At 33.0% G+C, this 20,824-nt stretch overlaps 3 protein-coding genes across 4 annotated transcripts; all 3 read right to left on the bottom strand.

Annotated features, from left to right (window-relative positions):
* Positions 1 to 1,310: 1,310 nt before the first annotated feature.
* On the bottom strand, positions 1,311 to 3,962 carry LOC145592747 (laccase-17-like). Its single transcript, XM_081649253.1, has 6 exons — positions 3,750 to 3,962; positions 3,472 to 3,623; positions 3,133 to 3,377; positions 2,893 to 3,021; positions 1,857 to 2,819; positions 1,311 to 1,739 (listed from the first exon to the last, which is right to left on the bottom strand). The coding sequence occupies exons 1-6, from the start codon at positions 3,864 to 3,866 to the stop codon at positions 1,609 to 1,611; spliced, it is 1,737 nt and encodes a 578-aa protein (XP_081505379.1). The 5' UTR covers positions 3,867 to 3,962; the 3' UTR covers positions 1,311 to 1,608.
* A 2,512-nt stretch (positions 3,963 to 6,474) lies between these two features.
* On the bottom strand, positions 6,475 to 8,830 carry LOC145591204 (laccase-17-like). Its single transcript, XM_081647607.1, has 6 exons — positions 8,671 to 8,830; positions 8,422 to 8,573; positions 8,093 to 8,337; positions 7,856 to 7,984; positions 6,816 to 7,778; positions 6,475 to 6,699 (listed from the first exon to the last, which is right to left on the bottom strand). The coding sequence occupies exons 1-6, from the start codon at positions 8,782 to 8,784 to the stop codon at positions 6,569 to 6,571; spliced, it is 1,734 nt and encodes a 577-aa protein (XP_081503733.1). The 5' UTR covers positions 8,785 to 8,830; the 3' UTR covers positions 6,475 to 6,568.
* A 1,439-nt stretch (positions 8,831 to 10,269) lies between these two features.
* Positions 10,270 to 15,465, bottom strand: LOC145591205 (E3 ubiquitin-protein ligase SDIR1-like). 2 transcript variants are annotated; one of them, XM_081647608.1, is made up of 9 exons: positions 15,226 to 15,465; positions 14,552 to 14,692; positions 14,278 to 14,332; positions 14,106 to 14,158; positions 13,787 to 14,015; positions 13,514 to 13,628; positions 12,852 to 12,897; positions 11,236 to 11,361; positions 10,270 to 10,819 (listed from the first exon to the last, which is right to left on the bottom strand). In XM_081647608.1, exons 2-9 carry the CDS (start codon positions 14,624 to 14,626, stop codon positions 10,700 to 10,702), a joined length of 819 nt encoding a protein of 272 aa, XP_081503734.1. In that variant the 5' UTR covers positions 14,627 to 14,692; positions 15,226 to 15,465; the 3' UTR covers positions 10,270 to 10,699. The 2 variants fall into 2 exon arrangements, with proteins under 2 accessions (XP_081503734.1, XP_081503735.1); XM_081647609.1 differs by having other exon boundaries at positions 11,236 to 11,358.
* Between the last annotated feature and the right edge of the window lie 5,359 nt (positions 15,466 to 20,824).

The following is a 20,824-nucleotide window of genomic DNA, read 5'->3' as shown; positions in this document are numbered from 1 at the left end:
CCTTGTCACAGCCACCACCGCCAATCTCCACAAAAACACCACTTTGACTAAACACGCCCCCCCCCCCCCCCCCCCCCCCCCCACAAAAAAAAAAAAAAAAAAAAAAAAAAAAGGGTTGGATGTAAACGGAAGGGGTTAAGGCCGTGGAGAATGAGAAAGGAAACGAATAGATAGAGCCATAGAAAGCTTATGAGAGAGAGAGAGAGAGATAGGCAGAACAACTCCGGCTGCTAGGGCAACTAGGCATCGTTAAATGGTTACGTTGGCTGAAGGTTATTGCAGGGAGGGTTTAAGAAAAGCTAACACCAAAGGCAACATGAGTCGAGTCATCAGAGCATATGGGCACTTGGCCAGCCAGCCTTAAAAGATTCCTATTGATTTGTTGGGGATTGACTGTGACGTAGAAGTTGGGTGTTTTTTTTTTTTTTTTGGGGGTAACTTAGCCACATTTTAATGTCTTCCGACTACCATATCTAAGAGGACAAAAATCTTGTACTGTAAACATTAGCATGGATAATAAGGATCAGTAAATTCTAAATAACTATATTTCTAAATAGAAAGTGCAAAAACAAAGGGCTTCATATTAATTCTCTTACATGGAGTATGTCTTTTTTTTTGAAGAAAATTTGCATAACCACAGTATAATTTTATAATAACGTGCTACATGATCAAATTACTGTAAGGGTTTTTATAATTAAGAAAGTTTGGACTTACTATATCAAATGAAGCTTCAAGTCTAAAATAATGGTCTCTGATTTAATTTTTAATTTCCTTTTTTTTTTTTTTTTTAAAGAGCGTGGCTGATATTGGCATTCATAAGTAAGAAAATTTTGACCGACTATATATGCTAATTTTCTTTGGACTTTCAAAGGAAGAGAATGTTGATGCTGATATATTAACATTGTACCATTATAATTCTGTTTAAATTTCATATTATATCGTTCAATTCTCATCATTTTAAAATTTAAGTTTGATTGTATGAGCAATGAGCATGGTAAGATAAATTTTACCTTGAGTTTGATCTCTATATTGCTCAGTCAAACCTAAAAACCACAATGTTTCTGCATATTTTTTGTAAGCATATATCGTTCATAAATGTCTAGGATCAACTTCCTTCAGAAGGTTTTAAGCTAGGTGTGAAACGAAGTGTCGAAGTCTTCATCATAATATAGCTGTTGGATTATGAAGTGTTTTGGCTCCTTTAACTTTATTAGAGGGTGTTAGATACGATAATACGTGATGTTCTTATTGAGCGAAAGCTATTAGAAAGATAACTGTAAACTGAGTGAAAAATACTCAATATTTCATACTTGAAGTTTGTTGTTGTAAGCAAAGTATGAAATACATTCAAGAAGTTTTCCTTACACTTGGTTGTCAAACAAAGACTTTCATAAGATCAAGATACAATTTTAAAGTCGAAAAAAATCCAATAAAATCCTGCTACATCTATCAGGCCGATCTTCCTTTATAAGGGTTGACAAGCTAAGGAAGATTGTGACATGGTATGAAATATATGAAACAGATATTTGCGAAATTAACAAAAGATTTCCTAGGAAAAACTTAGAATCAATCTCTGTTAGTGCAGAAAATTTTCTCAGTGAAGTATTTTTAACACTTGGGATAATCGGCTGGGGGTGGTGGCAGCTTCTGATTAGACAGTTTTCCGTCTTCGACTACCCAAGCCATCTTCAAGCCCCAACTTGTATGAACTTCCAAATGGCAGTGCATGAACCATACTCCTATAAAGAATGTATCCAAAATAATAGAAAAAAATGTTTATATATAGTCTTGTTTACCTTAACTATTTAAGCAAATTATTTTATACAAATGGATGTTATCAATCTTAATTATCATACCTGGATTGTCTGCAAGGAATCGAATAGCGACCCACCCTCCTGCAGGCACACCAACTGTGTTCCTCTCAACAGGATCAACAAGGTTGTATTTAGCAGGGTCTTTTTTGGAATCGAAGTTTCCGAAGCCTTGTCCAACAACAAAGAAGTTAAACCCATGAAGGTGAAGTGGGTGGCTCTCTGCCCCTAGAATACTGGTGCCTTGCATCACCAGTTCCACGCTGGTGTTGAATGGAATCGATACCACCTTAGTTCCGTCTATTACATTTGTGTTGTTAGGTGGTGTACCGGTGTAGTTGAAGGGGATTAGCGGTGAGGTGGGAAGATTGGCAGTGAAAACCCCATTTGACTGATGTTGGAAGTGTGATTGCAAAAGGGCTTTTGTAGGCATGACAAAAGAGACATTGTTAATAGAAGCCGCGAACATGGTGGTATTGGTTGGGCCTTGACAGGTATGGTTTTTGGGACACGGATTGGTTCCTAACCCCACTGTGAAGAAGAAGTGTCTGTCAACATTCTTTGGTACATTGACCGGGTATTTGACATTTGCTAGGCTTCTAAGCTTGTTGGTGAAGTTGGCTACAAATGAAGTGTCATTAAGGACTGGAAGGGTGGGCTTGAAGAGAGGAAGCTTCTTGATTGAAATCGACGGTTTTGGGTGTTGGTATTCAAGCATACCGGCAACAGTAGAGTTGTCAAAGGTGCCACTTCCTGTAGCATAAGGCCGGGCCATCATGAGGAAGGTAGCACCAGGGTAAGTAGGCTTTGTCTTGAGGAGGACATTGGTAGTTTGACCGGGAGTTATGATGATTGTATCGCTCTCAAAGGGCTTAACATAGACAGCATCAACATCCACTGTTGTGAGAGTGTGATTGGCAATGCTAAAGAAGAGATCGTCATTGAGCGCAGCATTAATAAGCCTTAGGAGATAAGTTTTGCCAGGTTTTACGCTCAATTTGAAGGTGTCTGCACATAGACTTTTGTGATTAGTCACAGTTTGTATATTCAGTGAAAAAAGTATATATCTTCTTGCATATACCTTTAGCTGAGCAGTTGTATAGTAGTCCAGGAAGGCCGTTGATGGTGTAGGCATCTGATACATTTGGACCGCCTCCTGTTTTCGTTGCTTGGTTAATGACTGCCTCAGTGTCTGCATTCCACCATTCTCCTGCAATCCCACATATATACGATTTGGTAAATTTCACAATATGTTTAATCATAGTATTCTAAACAATGTTTGAAATAGAAGTGTAGCATATAGTAGAGATGGAAGCATTACCAAAGATAAGAGGAACTTCCTTATAGGGCTGGGGAAATGGGTATGGAACACCGCGCTTAGGGAGAATGATGATAGGTCCGTAAAGGGTTGATCTTAGCCAAGAAATGTGTGCGTGCCACCAAAGTGTTCCTCTCTGTCCAACAATGGTGAAGTTATACACATAAGTCTGTCCTGTTTGTATGGGGCACTGCGCTATGTAAGCCGGTCCATCTGCCCATCCACTTTGTATCTGCCTAATCCCATGCCTGTGTACGTATATAGTCACACAAATCAGTATGATTTTGTTTTGACATCATTAGCAAAAAAATAAAAGAAACTTGTAGACGGAGCTGAGAATACCAATGGAGTGTAATATTGTTCTTGACATGGTTGACAACTTTGATAACAAGTCGATCACCCTCTCTAGCAACAATACGAGGACCTGGAAACTGCCCGTTCACTGTCACAATGCTCTTAGTGTGGCATAATCTTGTCATATTTTGCATCTTAATCTACAAACAAAATGTTGTAATAAAAATGATTAGCATAAGATAATGCTGCAGCCTACATGTATGATATATAAATTCAAAACTATGTTGAATTTCAGAGGAAACTTAATAAGTGATTATGTCATGTACATCGAATTTGTAGTGTCTGGTGATGCCAATAGAAGTTGCAGCGGAGACATTGTACGAAAGCATCGAGCAAGCAATGCTAAAAAGAGCAATGATGAGCAAACTGTGGGAAGTTGCCATATTTGTCGAACCAAGAAGCTTAAGAGAATATAATATGAGGATGAGAATGATGATTGGAGTCTAAAACATTGGAGGTTATATAGAGTTAATCTTCTATGATTAGGTACTGCAAAAAATTGAATATTGAAGTTCCAGCACAATGGACCAAATTGTTTGTTACATTGTTGGTTTTAGAGTGATCCTAAAGTCAATGCATAATCTTTGAGATTTTTGTTTATTATTAGTGATGTTATGTAAACTAAGATTAAATGTTATCAAAGTGAACTTCTCAAGTGAAAAGTGAATTAATCTTCCTTTGTTTCTCCAATGTTATGTTATAATATTGTTACCTAAAAGAAGATTAGCAGAGCCCTAGCCGATTAGGCCTCAAGCAAAGCTAATCCCAAAAGTTTAATCTCAATAAATCTAGCTAGCTTAATTGAGTTATATGTTGCACATTGGTGTTAGCTACTGTTAGATTAAAATACGTATGTAGTTCAATATTAATTAATAAAATCGATTTCCTACATAAAAATCAAATATTAGCACAACAAAGCACTCTCCGATTTTGTTAAAAGTTAATTTTCACACTACTTCTCTAATAATTTTTCTGATTGTGTAGGGGAAGGACACCAATAAGCCTATTCTTCATTAACAAGTTCGGCCAGTGAATGTACGTATAATGCAATGTTGTTTTGGTTTGATATCGAGAATATGATAGATGTTAATGCAATGTTGTTTTGGTTCGATTTCATGAACACGGTAGATGTTATGCCTCAACTTTATCATAGTACTGATAAGTAAATATTTAGAGGAAGTAGAACAATATAAGCATGGTATAAGCTGTTAAGTTATGAAAATGTACCCTAAAAAATAAAACGCGTCACTTAAAGGATACTCCTGTTGAAAGGCTTTTCTTGTAAACGTCTGCATGCATGGTTGTAAGGTCTACTTCCGTAAAAGAGTGCATTACAAAATACTGCTACTTCTCGAGCAAGTCATTTTAGAAAGAATTTAATTATAATTTTGAGGATATTATTATATGATAAAGTGTAGGATGTGTATGCTTAACAGGTTCATGAGAATCTCGACACGATGTTGTTTGGTGCGATAAAGAGCATTGTTCTTGATATTGATTGACACTTAAAAAGTTACAATAAAGATTATTGTAATGTCCATTATAATTTAAAGAATGAAAGTTACATTATATTCTCTAGGTGAGGTTTCGCAAATTCCCGTTGTTGATTTTTTTTCTTCAGACTTTTCCATTTTGCATTAGCACGTATACACTCTCTAGTGAACTACTAGTAGTCTTTGAAAATAGTACGAAGTATTTCGTATGGTGTATAATTGAAAAATTGATTGGAACATGTGGTATGAACTATGAATGCTGTAATTAACAAGGTTGACATGATATCATCTCCAATAATAATTTTAATTTTTAATTATGATTAATTTGACTGATTAATTATATTAGCAATATTGTCATTATTAAATTATGGTGATAGTCATTTTAAAGATGAGTACTTCATAAACATCCATTTGATTTACATGTTCATTAAAATACTTGATTTATTTTAGTAATAAATAGAAGTTGGATAACCATTATTAACTTTTTATTTCATTAGCACATTTTAATATACAGTAGCTAGGGTCAAAGAAAGGTTTGGCCATTATAGTATAGTAGTATTAAACAATTCAAACCTAAAACATTAGGTGACCAAAACAGAAAGCAACGATCTAATAATGTGTAACTTTATCAAACTTCAAAGCTCCAAATGACAATGATTTCATTCATCAACATCAAAATTCAAAAGGTAAAATTTAAGATCTTGCTTAACATATCTTAAGGATATCGTTAAGGGTGCTAATGTTATGTTAATAGAGTAAAACACACATCAAGTCAAAAAAAACATTTGTGCGTGATGGAGTGGTAGAGGCGTACAGTTGCTGTTGCACAAAATCAGAAATGTCATAGGATCCACGCTTTCCCGGCTAGTTATACTAGTGTATGGGTGTATGCAACAGTTTTATTAACGTGCACATCAAATCCACGACGTGGTGGATGTGGTGCGGCAGAGCCTAATTGGATTGATGTTAGCTATTGTGGCATACCTATAGCTCGCTCATCAATGCTATGTTGTTAATTGGGTCCTTGACGAGTTTTGTCCCATGTTATACACTGGACTCGGTGTTAATTGGTTAGTTGCTATTGTGGTTAGTGGTAAGGGAAAGGTTACTTTTTCGTCATACCATCATATATACCCCTTAGAAGGATGTGTGAAGCTTAAGGCGCAGTTGCTTGTATGTTATCACTAAGAATTAGATATCCTACTAGTTCCAAATACTGGTTGTAATGTTCATCCAAGAATTTGACATATTTCATTTTTAAGTCCATTTTGACGTAGTTGAACCAAGTAATGTTGCAAAGGCATATTCAAGTATCTAGATTGAAAATTGTGAGCTGATGTAATGAAATAATTTGAGCAAATTAATTTCTCTTGAAAAATATACTTGATCATTGAAAACAATACAAAATGAGAAAAATTAAGAAGAAATCTTTCTACGGCTAATTGGCCACTCATTCTATCCTTCATAAGGAATAACAAGTTAGAAATTGAGCCGCACTTAAAGACATTATAAACAAACTCAAGAAAAGAAAAAAAAATCAGTCATTTTCTGTCAGTCAATGCAGGAAAAAATTCTCAGGTGAAGCACTTTGATCAACACTTGGGATAATCGGCTGGGGGTGGTGGCAGCTTCTGATTAGGCAACTTTCCGTCTTCGACTACCCAAGCCATCTTCAAGCCCCAACTTGTGTGTACTTCCAAATGACAGTGCATAAACCATACTCCTGCAAAGATTATATTGCATCCAAATTTTCATAATCAATTAGGACAGTATTAAAAAAAAAAAAAAAAAAAGGTGTTAAAATTAATATATAGTCAAAAAAATTGGTTGTTATTATACCTGGATTATCTGCAAGAAATCGAATAGCAACCCACCCTCCAGCAGGCACACCAACTGTGTTCCTCTCAACAGGATCAACAAGGTTATACTTAGCAGGGTCTTTTTTAGAATCGAAGTTTCCGAATCCTTGTCCAACAACAAAGAAGTTAAACCCATGAAGGTGAAGTGGGTGGCTCTCTGCCCCTAGAATACTAGTGCCCTGCATCACAAGCTCGACGCTTGTGTTGAATGGAATTGACACCACTTTAGTCCCATCTATCACGTTCGTGTTGTTAGGTGGTGTGCCGGTGTAGTTGAATGGAATTAATGGAGATGTAGGAAGATTGGTGGTGAACACACCATTTGATTGACGGGAGAAGTGTGATTGCAACAGAGCTTTTGTAGGCATGACAAAGGATACATTGTTGATAGCAGCCGCGAACATGGTTGTATTGGTTGGGCCTTGACATGTTTTGTTTTTAGGGCATGGATTGGTTCCTAACCCCACTGTGAAGAAGAAGTGTCTGTCGACATTTTTTGGTACATTTGCCGGGTACTTAACATTTGCTAGGCTTCTAAGTTTGTTGGTGAAGTTGGCTACAAAAGAAGTGTCATTAAGAGCTGGAAGGGTGGGCTTGAAGAGAGGAAGCTTCTTGATTGAAATTGACGGTTTTGGGTGTTGGTATTCAAGCATACCGGCAACAGTAGAGTTGTCAAAGGTGCCGCTTCCTGTAGCATAAGGCCGCGCCATCATGAGGTAGGTAGCACCAGGGTAAGTAGGCTTTGTCTTGAGGAGGACATTGGTAGTTTGACCAGGAGTTATAATGATTGTATCGGTCTCAATGGGCTTAACATAGACAGCATCAACATCAACTGTTGTGAGAGTGTGATTGGCAATGCTAAAGAAGAGATCGTCATTGAGTGCAGCATTAACAATCCTTAGGAGATAAGTTTTGCCCGGTTTTACACTTAATTTGAAGGTGTCTGCATATACACTTTCGCAATTAGTCACAATTTATATGTTCATTTCAAATAATTCTTCAATTTACTTGCATATATACCTTTAGCTGAGCAGTTGTATAATAGTCCAGGAAGGCCGTTGATGGTGTAGGCATCTGATACATTTGGACCGCCTCCTGTTTTTGTAGCTTGGTTAATGACTGCCTCAGTGTCTGCATTCCACCATTCCCCTGCAACCCCACATACAATTTGATAAATTCAACAAAAAATTTCTTTTTATTCATTCTATATAATTATTGAAATTGAAGTGTAGCATGTAGTAGAGCTTGTAGCATTACCAAAGATTAAAGGAACTTCCTTGTAAGGCAGGGGAAAAGGGTACGGAACACCGCGCTTAGGAAGAATAATGATAGGTCCGTAAAGGGTTGCTCTGAGCCAAGAAATATGAGCATGCCACCAAAGTGTTCCTCTCTGCCCAACAATGGTGAAGTTATACACATAAGTCTGTCCTGTTTGTATGGGACACTGCGTTATGTAAGCCGGTCCATCTGCCCATCCACTTCGTATCTGCCTAATCCCATGCCTGCATATATAGTCACACAAATCAGTACAACATTTTTTTGATGTCAAATTTCAAAAATAAATAAACTTTATGACATAAGTATACCAATGAATGGTAATGTTGTTTTGGACATGGTTGACAACTTTGATAACTAGTCGATCACCCTCTCGAGCAACAATACGAGGCCCTGGAAACTCTCCGTTTACTGTAACAATGCTCTTAGTATGGCATAATCTTGTTACATTTTGCATCTTGATCTACAAACATAATATTGCAACAAGAATATATCGAGTTAGACCACAATGTTGCATATAATATAAGAACAAAACTAATAAATAGAGTTGTTTCATGTACATCGAACTTGTAGTGCCTAGTGATGCCAGTGTCAGCTGCATCAACAACATTGTAGGAAAGAATCGAGCACACGAAGCTGAAAAGGACAAAGAATAATCTGTAGGAAGTTGCCATATTTTGCAACTTGATAAGCTTGAGAGAGTGTATTAGAATGATATTACCAAATTGAGAATGATTTTGGAGTTAGCAATGAACTGAGGAGCTTATATAGGGTGTATTTTGAAAAATTAGGTGGGAGGGAAAACAAAAGTAATGGTAATCGAAGCTCCAGCAAGTACTAATGGATTAATCTAATATGTTTGTTAGATTGTTGGTTTTAGAGTAATCCCAAAGTATATAGATTTTCTCATGTATTTTTATTGTAATTATATAAAAAGAACAAGAATTAACTGAGCTTGTTCCTTTTTTATATTATTGATATTATTAGTAAAGCCTTGCTTGGTTATTCCTAGCTAGCTAGTGTTCTTGTGATAATGAAGTTAAATCTTCACTTTGTGAATATATTCATCGCAAAATGATGATCATCATATATGCTAAATTAACCGGTAGTAGCAAGATGTACTTAATAATCAACACACCAGCAGGAGTAGTGCAAATCATTATCAAATTGGCAGCGAGGGCATGTGTTAGTGTAAGTACAATTTCAAACACAATAGCAAAATGATGACATGATATTTTAGCGCGACTATGTTATTGTCGAGTTAATTATCAAGCCAACTCTCTCTTTGTAAGTCCAATCTAGTCGGTCTTGTAAACGTATACTCGTAGTGATAAATTGTTAAATGACTACTTCGTTAGTGAATGACTTGTGAAATCGATAGAATTAAGCATATACAGCTGTTGTGAAAAAATAAAAATAAGCGTCACTTAGAGGGTACTCCTGTTGACAGGCTTTCCTTATAAACGTATGCATGCATGGTTGCAAAGTCCATTTCAATTCTGTATACAAGAGTGCATTACAAAATACGTACTTCTGCTTACCATTTATTATACGATGAATAATACAGTATAATTTGAGAGAGATAAATGAAGATATATTACATTATTACAGATTATACGAGATTAGACATTTAATTTAGCTTGGTATGCAATCAACGATGCACTTGATCTCCCGTAAAAAGAGACGAAACCAACAAACATAAAAACGAAATACAAAGATAATTGAAGATGGATTAAGCATTCTTCTTTACCCAACTTTTCTTCTCTAAAATATAGGCTTTACTCTCTATCAATTAGCGTTATAGAGCTACCAATTTAATGACAATCAATATTTTGTGGATGTAAATCCCAATTTAGGACGATCGATCAATATTTTGTGCACTCGGAAGCATGATATACATTATGCTCTTGATTAATGTCTTTTTTTATTATACTTAAATGTTCTTTAATGTTGGAAATTCAATCCAATCAATAAAGGATGTTGGAAAGTCAATTAATGGCCTCAATCTTACTGCAATACTTCGTATTCAATATTATATAAACCAGTAATATTAATATTACCAGCTCTCATAAACAATATGTCAATAAATCCCAAGCTAATCTCAATCTGTATCAGCATCTAAATCAAAATTCATAGACTTTGAAAGAAATCAGAGTAAATTCACATAAATGAAAAATGTAATAATGCAAGTTCTCTAATAAAGCTAATAAATTTACAAAGCAAAGCAAGAGGCTTAACTTCACGACTTGTTTGGTACAGCTATAAAATAAAGAGAGTGGCAATGTTACATGTAGTTTTCATACAATAGCCCAACGAAGAACATCTTCAGTTGTATTTTTCAGTACCCACACATATAGGCCATACTATAGTGCATGTGTTCACATGAAACATCATCCCCATTCTGTCTATTCTATTATCTTATACCGAGCATGCCGTGTATAAATTTTCTAACAATGTATCAGCAAATACTCCTACTACTGGTACGTTCTGGGATAAGCTAAATTTTCACAGGAATGTAGAGGCATCCAGCTTAGGACTAAAGCTACACACAATCGTAAACAGGCTGAATGCAATGATTACAGAGCTTTTTTAAACCATATATGAAGCATCATCATGGCTGTCTTCGTGCCAGCCAGTCCCAACCTTATACTTACATACAGGGCACGTTCCCTGCTGTTTAAGCCATGGGTCAATGCAACTAGCATGGTACTGCACGAGCAAGAAAAAAACAGCATAAGTTTTCTAAAATGAGATGACAAAAAACTTCAAACATGCAATCATTAATCAGTTTAGTCACTCTCGTTAAAAGCTTTCTAATAGTTTGAAGCACCATAACCAATTAGCCATTGTGGTCATACAGAGAGAAACTGAACCACTGTTGCATGGAACAACAAATTTCAAGTTTAAAGACTGACTATAAAAATAAATAAATAAATAACAAACAAACAAACAAACAAACAAAACAAAACAGAAAATTAACTTACTACTTACCAACCTTGTGAAATACTGTATTATCAGTAATAGGCAACAATATATCAATCTCATTTTCTCACAACACAAAGTTATGTAAACCAACAGAAGACTCAAACACAAGAAAAGCAAAGAAAACCTCTAATAGCACTCACCTGGTGCAAACATGGCAAGCTACGAATGAGTTCTCCAACATTTACTTGCTCCAAACATACAGTACAAGTTAGTTCATCTTCTGAGCTTCCCTTGGAGCTGCCAATATTGATAGAAATGTCCTGCTGCTTCAGGTTTAGGAGAAAGTTACCCAACAAAAGATATCAATATAATATAGTGAATAGACAAGAGAGACATCAATTACGTTCATTAAAAAAGTTCAGAACTAAATCAGCTATTATTGGTTCAAGCTCAATAGCCATATATTCAATTAACTGAAAATTTAGTATAGGCCTAATCTAGGGACAAAACAGACAGTAGAGATTTGACCTTCTCTGCAGATATAAATAAATCAGAATGAATCACATAAACAAGGACCATGAGTATATTCAGTTTCTAAATCTAAACAGAAAAGATTTCACCCTTAAACAAATCACGAAAATATGCACAAAAGTGCTGGAGTTAAAAAGAACATGAAACAGAAAAAATCCTATTACAAGGATATCCAACTGTTCTCGAGCAGATGAGAGCAAATCCAGGTTTCATTTATGACTTACTATCTCAGTCAAATTAAAGTAATCTGTACATAACCACAATCAATGGAAACGTTTATTGGTATATAGACTACAAGTCTACAATGGCATTGTCCAATATATCTGAGTCGTGCAAAAATATATAAGGGTCATAGGCCTAGGATTTTGGGACTGAGGGCTTTATTAACCACCCCCCACCCCTCTCGTTGCTTCCCTTTCACAGAGCACTTGAATGAAATGGAAGACTCATATAATGATCCAATGACCTTTAGTAGACGTTTCAAGGCAGAATTATAGCCCAAAGATAATGGAGATGCCTATATATCCGAAGTTCTAGCAAAACTTATGATTCCTAATAAATGAAACAAGGATTTTAAAGAAAAACTAGAGACAAAGATAGGAAGAAGATACTAAAGGAAGAAGATAAACATGAAGGGAGGAAGAAGTACTGTTTACTGACTAAAGTAAAACAACTAGAGATAGAGCCACAACTAAACAGAGGCCTGATGAAAAGGTTGAATATTCAGTGCTCAGTAACCACAAATACACATAATGTTGGACTACAATAGCTCGCTCATCTGGTGTGGAAAAAAAAATTAAAAATTGTAAATTCAGTAGCAGAGAAGAAACTGATGTACTGATCTATCACACCTCCACACCATCGAATATCATTTCAACCTAGTATATCTAAAAAGTTACTTATCTGTGTCTAGACTTAAAAATAAATAATGCAATCAAGACTCAAGAGGAAGCGATATTTGATTCAGAGCTGCCTGGAATATTGTTTGTTCCACTACACAGAATATATACGAGAAGACCTTGCTAATTCTCATGGAATGCTTAATTAAACATATAATTGTCAGCTCTGTCGGATTGTTAAAGCCTAAGGAAGACTGTTATTACTTGTTAAGTAATTGATAAATTGACCTTGTATCTCTCTTTCTTCTTAAGAAACTAATAAGATGGCCTATAAAGCTATTAAACTCACTGAACTTATCTTCATCTAGACTGTGGTATAGTAGTGATCCACACAGCATCTTACGGAATTCAAGCCAACAAAAATCAAGCACACAGAAGTAGAATACCTCAGAAGTCACTGAAGATGATGCCTGCTTATTTGATACCATATCACTGTCTCAAAAGAAAACAAAACGTCAATACGCATATGCTAGCAAAATTTAACAAGAACAAACTTTAGAAAAATAAATTTAAATTTAAAATCCTTCTTGAGCATTAATATAGATTATCTCTACCAAGATTGGCCTAATAATTGTCAATGGATATCAAGAAAAGATAAGCAGGATAGCCTATTCCAAAGAAAAATACAGATATAAATTTACATAAACAATAGATTAAAATGCAAAAGTAGAAGCTCCAAACTGGAAATCGACAAGTGCATGCAAAAACATGAAAATTAAGTTGAAGAATACTATCACTTCATGTACACCAAGACAAATTATAAAGACAGTAATGGGTTTCAATCTCTCCAATGAGATGATGTTTGTTATAAATCTGCTTACCTGACACGGTTCACGTATCACAGCAACCTAATAGCCATGTTTAGCAGTTGGTGTGTGTGTGTGCACGCGCATGTCATTTTTCATGGAAGAATACTTGCATATCCAAAATATAGGCCACAAATTGATAGTGATGTGAAACTTGTATAACACTTGTTGAAGACATTTAAATAAAGAAACGAATATATAAGGAACCTTTTTGCTGAAAACAAGGTCAAACAAAATCTCACCCTTCTACATCAGTAACTTTATATTTGTGAACAGGAAGAGCATTTATTTCATCCTCGCTCATTGAAGGAACAGCAGGTGCATTGTCAGCATCCAGCGCTCTTAAAGTTTCATAATCTGCAGATGACAATTTTATTTTAGAAGAAAGAACACAAGGAAAATGGACAGGAAAAGAAAAAAAAATCAATTTGAACATTAGTGAATCATCAGCATCATTCCACCATTTAAATACTTAAATTATAGGCAAGCGCAAAAGGCAACTCAATTCACTATACCAAGATCGTCAAACTCCCGATCAAGAAGTGCAAGCTGCAGCCTAAGGCCATGCAGACGTCCTCTAGTGGCAAATGCAATCGATGGTGGCATCTGCAAACGGAGCTCGGTATGGCGAAGTAGGCCACTGGCTGCTACAGCATGTGCTTGTGCCTGCGCTTGAAGTTGTTGACATGTGGCATACATTCTTAGGCTAGTAGCCATCAAAAAGAAGCCAAATACCAGCCAGAGCTTCACATAGTGTAAAAACACATCATGTTACACTTAAAATAACTGGATTTACTAAACACAAATCAACTTGCATATCTCAAACATATATACCAAAAAATTCGGTGACATTTGATGTGAATTTAGTATCATGAAGATCAAAAGTACTGCAACAAATAAAAATGTATAAGAATTAGCCAAATCCAAAATTCACCAATAGAAACATATATAATACAAACAAAAACCAAAGTTGCAAATATTACAAAGACAGAAGCAAGTAATATACCAGTAACAAGAAAAGCAAGTGAATTGGTATTCACTGGCCGTGCTGCATGAATGCGCTGATAAACAAAAACAACAGAAGAAATGAATGTTTGTATTAGTGTCAATATCATAAAACAAGAAGTGTCAAGTTTGACAAGGTAAATTTTATTAAACCAGGGCATTTTATATCAGTGAAACTCTAACACAGGGGTAAGGAACTTTGAACTGTTGTGCTAATCCTAAAATTTTCCATAAATAAGGATATGCAACTTGAAATCAAGCTACAAGAAATGTACCACACGTCGTTCAGGAATCATTCCTGGAAAAGCATTCTCGATATCAGCTCGAGACCCTCGAAACACAAAACTCATGATTGTATAATTTCACAAAACGAACTCCAGTACAAAATTAATCTGTATGTTGTATGAAGAGCTTCCCTTCAGAGGTTCAAAACAAATAACAAGAAAAATGTCAATATAAAACAACAAACATCCAATAAATTTGCCCCAATACACAATCTCATAAATATTTGCATTCTGCAATACATACAAATATACAATTCTCCATAAACTGTCCAAGTAAACCCAAATTATAAACCCTTTTTGAAAACATGCCAGTAAACTAATTACACACAAAATGATCTTAAATTACTCAAAAAAAAAAAAAATCCCTAAATTAATTAAGCTGGGAGTGAAAATTTAATGTCGTCAAATTAGGGCCTAATTCATAACCTACAAATCATAAAGCCACAAAATTTCAACGTTTTAGCACATCAATTTAGAAATGGAACCCTAAAATTACCAAACACAGCTCAAATTCTTGATTCTTTAACTAAAACATTTCCCAATTAAAGAAAAACAGAAAACATGACGCTTATTTAACTCCAATTCACCTAATAAACCCTAATAATTATAATAAAAGACAAATCAAACAAAATTATACAGAATCAATGAAAAAAAGAGGAACTTACGAAAATTCGCGTCAGAAATTGTGAGTAAAACCGAACAAAATGTACTCAATTGATCAAAATCAAAATGATCAATAATTTTTTTAGTATACTAAATCCTAAATTACAAATGCGGGTAAAAAAAATTGAAAGAATTTAGAGAGCAAAAGAATTGTAGACAACGAAAGCCGGCGTTGTGACTCGGACGAGTTGCGCACAACGTTTTGACTCGGGAGGTCTCTCGTCAGCTCTAATTTTCCAGAATTTTTTTACAAATTAATTTTGTGGTGTAAAACTTGAAGTTTTATTAAAACGCAGCGTTTAGGAGTTGGATAATACAAGTAACAGAAGTTACGGAAATACCTTGTCAATCCTAACATTTATTTTGTCAACTACACTAAGTTTTTTTAATGGATAATAATATACCCCCGATGTAACTAATTAGTCGTTAGAAGTTAGGCTATACATCCGTCAAAAAAAAAAAAAAAAAAAAAAAAAGTTAGGCTATACTTCGTAGAACGATTTGCCAATGTGGTGTTGAAAAATAAAGGAATTACTAGAATAGTGTTCACCTAAAATATTTCTCAATTTAGTGTCCATGTAGGTTTGGAAATTACGAACCTAAGTTATGGTTAAAAAATCATTGAGAGAACTTTTTTCTAATAAAATCCTAATAAATATGTATACCATCAATTTTTTTTTTTTTTTTTTTGACCCGAAGAGGATTTTTTTATATTAGTTACTCAAACCTTAATCAAGGAGAACATCAGAGATTACAGTAGGTAGGATTTCTTCGAGCCAAACTTTCATTTATGCATATAAGATATATGTTTATCAAGTCAAACATCAAATTGTTTATTTTAAATAATACTTACGATATCTTAATTGTATTTAGCATTGAGCCTCATCATTAATGCTTTTGTATTTTATTAATTGTAAAAATGGATATTAGCACTATGGAGTATGAATACGATGTAGTAATATATAAATTTTCTAGCATTTTTTTTTCTTTGACAGCAAGTAACCAAGAATATTATTAAGCTAAGCTAGAAATATCTAGCAAATAGCATAGCTAGTAACCAAGAATTTTATTAAGCTAAACTAGAAATATCTAGCAAAATAGCAGAGCTAATACAAGAAGGATAGTCTTCCACCCAAACTCTCAAATCCTCATAGTTTTTACTATTTTGAGCAAGTTTGTGGGCAGCCACATTCCTACATTGCTGACTTGCGAGTAATCAATAAAGGAGCACAAAGCAGCTAGCTTAAGGATGTCCCTAACAATAATATGACCAAAGCTAGACATTTCATGCTTCCCCTGCTTCAAATAAGTGAATTGATTGCTGCAATCCATTTGTAGCATATTTGTTATGGACATAAATTCTCAAAAAAAATATTTAACATGAAACATCAATGTTTGGAACAATGGTGAATTAAAGTTTGTAAAAAAAAATGGTGAATTAAAACCCTTAGAGAATAGTATTGAGACTACAATGATTTTTTTTATTTAGACTTTAAATACAAAGCGATAAAAATTAGGTTTAGAGTTTTCCAATCCTACGTGAACACTACTCTAAGAAATATTTTAAAGTGAACACTATTTTAGTAATTCTTTATTTTTTAGCACCAATTTGGCAAATCATTCATACTTCGTACATATCAATTTTTTTAAATATTTTATTTTATCGTAATCAACTTAAAACTTTATCTACTGTAATTTAGATGTTATATTTTTTATTTTGAGTTTATTTTTAAATTTTAATCATCATGCAAAGTTAGACTAACATTTGTACATATACATATATAAAGGAATTAAAATTAATATTTATTTTTAATTAAAGATTAAAAGGTTTCAAACATCATATTGTCCTTCTAAGTATTGTCAATTTTCTTAATGAAAAATAAATAAATAAATAACGATCTAAAATATATTAGTTAACGATTCAATATCGTAGCTAGCTACCCTAGTGATGATAGACCTAAAGTAAATCCACGGGAGTATGTGTAATTTATACGTTTTCCTTTCGAAAGATAGTTATTGAGTATTTTTATCACTAATCTAACATCATATAACTAATATATAAAGCTAAACTGTTAGCCTGGTCACGAGGCAACGACACTTGGCGTTCTAATTTTTCGCCAAGTGTTGTGCCACGTTGGATAGATTTAAATAGATTTCATAAGATAATAAAGTTAGTTTAAAGTTTTTTAGGATAAAAATTGTTAGTTTAGAGTTTTCGATAAATTATCAATATTTCAGATGTACAAATTGGATTATTATTTTATTAAATTATTAGATTATAATCTCAAAAATTATTTGTCAAATAAATTTTTTTTTTTTTTGTATCATAATATTTTTTGGAACGAAGGAAGTAGTTTAAAACATCCATTTATAATATAAACTAATCAGTTAAGAGAATATAGAATTTTATTACTATGTATACCTATCAATTAGGGTCGGTCATGAGTTATCTTGGATTAAAAATTTATGTTAAAATTCAATAAACAACCCGGGCATCGCACGGGGCACAAAACTAGTATATAAATAAAGTAGGCATTTTTGGAGAGCATTCGACGCGCCACATAAGCAAAGGTATATTTTTTACCAATTAAAATTAGATTTCTATTTTATTTTAGAATTAAAAAATTCACTTGGCACCTAAACAAAAGTAATGAATGAGATTTAAGAATTTTGCCACGTAGTTAAAAATAACGAATAGTGATTTATAAGGATTTAACTTATTTTAAAAACTAAAAATTATCTATAGATATATGATTTATATATCTAAGATAATCTTGATAGTGTTTATGATAAAAAAATAAAAATTATTCGTTAATAATAATTAAATTAAAAATTTTGATGCCTACCACTATAAATTGACACATCCTACAACACCAATAAAATTTCATATCAACACAAAACCAAATCAAGCGAATTTTGTGTCATAATTTTGTGTTAGTTTTAGGTCATCACTGGCTACGTAATTCTTAGTTTTATTTTTAAAATCCATGTTTAAATGTATATTTGTGATTATTGCTTACATTGTGTTTATTTGGAATGCGCAATGATTATATGTTTATGTTTTGTTTACTGAATTTTGTTTTTATATGCATATCTAATTTAATTAATCAACGAATTAAATTCGAGCAAAAATGATTGGAAAAACAAAGTATGATAAGGTATTATATCTATATAAATCATTTACATTTATTAAATTTTTTTATAAACCTTTTTAGTTTTTATTAATTAATTTTATGATTAAAATAATTCTTTTGTGATTTAGGTAGCTTAATCAAGTCATCAAATTATTTTAATTGAACAAATTAACATTCATGCCTCAATTAAAGCCAACTTTGTACAGTTTCGTCCAAAATTAATTGAAAGAAAAGTTTACTCCATTAGTTACTTTTCAATCGTTACAAATAAGAAGCGGCGACTGGGGACGATTAAAATATTCCAATGCATAGATTTGATTTTGTACAATTAGGAATTTTAGATCAATTTCACAAAAATTTTATTGATTTATTTTATAAGACTATAAAGATTAATTTTATATAAATTTTATTTTTGCTAACATGTTTTATTTATCCAGTTTTATTAGATGAAGAAATAGAAGATAAATAGTATACAGGTTTTTATTATTTTTTAATATTTCTATTTTTAATAAACCAACGAATAATGATTTAGGATTTAAATATGTAAAAATTAAAAAAAAATCTTTTCACATTAAAGATTTTATCCTTATGTAACCGATAAATTATCATATTTACAATATTTTTTTTAAAGATATCATATTTACAATTTATTTATATTTTTAAATTCAATTGTCATATAACTAACAACCACAAATAAAATACATAACAACAATAAATAAAGTCGCATTATAAATTACATTAAAAAAAATAATACTTTTGTAATATGAAATAACACTTTAATTAAATTATTATTATTATTATTATTATTTTATTTTTAATTTTTTTTGTTTGAAATTATTAAATAGGAAAAAAAAATCAAATACGAAAATATCTTTTCTTGAGATTAATATATGGAAAACCGTGCATCGCACGGGCTTTCATCTAGTTCACTATAAAGTCATCCATTACAATTTACAAGCACTAAAGCACCCTTTAATATCTTTGTATATGTGTGTATATATATAGTGACCTGTTCTCTTCAGCTTAATTTCAGTTCAATTCCTAGTTTACTTCTCTCATAAACAATTTAATTCAATTCAGTTCAATAAATCAAAACAAGCCCGAAGTAACATCTAATTGCACAATAATATTAATTACATACGACATACATGTATATTTAAGGGATTTGATCCTACAACTACAAGCAACAATATTACACAACCACTTATGACTTATCCTTTACGTGTCCTAACTCTTAAAGGAGTAAGGGTCTAAGGGATGGACAAGAAATTGTGGCACCACAAGTTAAGGTACCATATGTCCAAGATAGTATCAATATAGTCGTCCCCTCCTCTCTCCTCTTTTCTTCTAGTGTTAATAATATTTTGACCGTTTAGGCCAGAAGTATTCTAATTTGACTATTTTCGGCACTTTAATCTTGTTTTTATATAACGTTGCATTTGTGGTTTCAATAAATCTACACGAGTAGTGTAGATATTCGTCGTCTTGGAGTCGTTAGTTTTTGTTAGTTTAATTGTTTGTTTATCGTTAGGGTTTATTTGTGTGTCAAGGCTTATAAAAAAAGTAATAATCATTTGCCCTATTATCAGTTCATTAGTTTATATTTATTCGATATCGCAACGGTTGTCGAATTCTCAAATGCGTTAAAGCGAATCATATAAATAATAATCATCATTATGGCTACAATAAATCGTTAGACTGTCTCTCCTAAGGATGCTAATCAAGCGAGACGATCACGAGCCAAAAACTTTTTTCATGTGCTCGTTAAATTTTCAAGTCGAGTTGAGTAGCTCACGATCTGCTCGCTAAAATTTTAGCCCTTTTAAAATTATAGGTCTTTATTGTTTTTGTTCACTTTATATCGTTTTCTTTTAATTATTTTATTTAATATTAAAGATTCACTATTTCTTTTTTTATAATATAAATTAACTCTTATTAAGTATCAAATTTGTTTATGGCAATAACTTTGTTTGTAGTTCTACATGAATACAATATATTATCGAGTTACTCACGAGCTTGTCGAGTTGAGTTAGAGCTTGCTCAACTCGTGCTCGTTAACACATCGAGTCGAGTTGAATTCAAGTCGAGCCATCTCGAATTGAGTTTTGATCGAGTCAAGTTTGAATTGCTCATGAGCTGCTCAACTCGATTAGCACCCTTAGACTCTCTTCGAAAAGGCTGCTTCTTTTAGCAATGTGTGTGAGGAATGTACCACAGTACAAGATTTTTTCAACGAATGTAGATTTGATAAAGAAAATCTTTATTTAATTCTATTTTATGTATTTGTTAATTTAAGTTTCATTTACAAATGACGGACGTCTTTTTATTAGTGAATTGATTTTGTTAAAAAAAAAAAAGGGATCATATGTCCATATCATTTATACCAAAAATTTATAAATTGTAGATTTATTGAAGTATTCCCAATTAAATATTACATTAAAATAATTTGCAATCAAATATAGTGAAA

This window comes from Chenopodium album, chromosome 18 (assembly GCF_948465745.1).
Source record: "Chenopodium album chromosome 18, dcCheAlbu1.1, whole genome shotgun sequence".
NCBI lineage: Eukaryota > Viridiplantae > Streptophyta > Magnoliopsida > Caryophyllales > Amaranthaceae > Chenopodium > Chenopodium album.
Note: the sequence above shows the minus strand (reverse complement) of the source record. Positions and strands in the feature narration are given on the sequence as shown.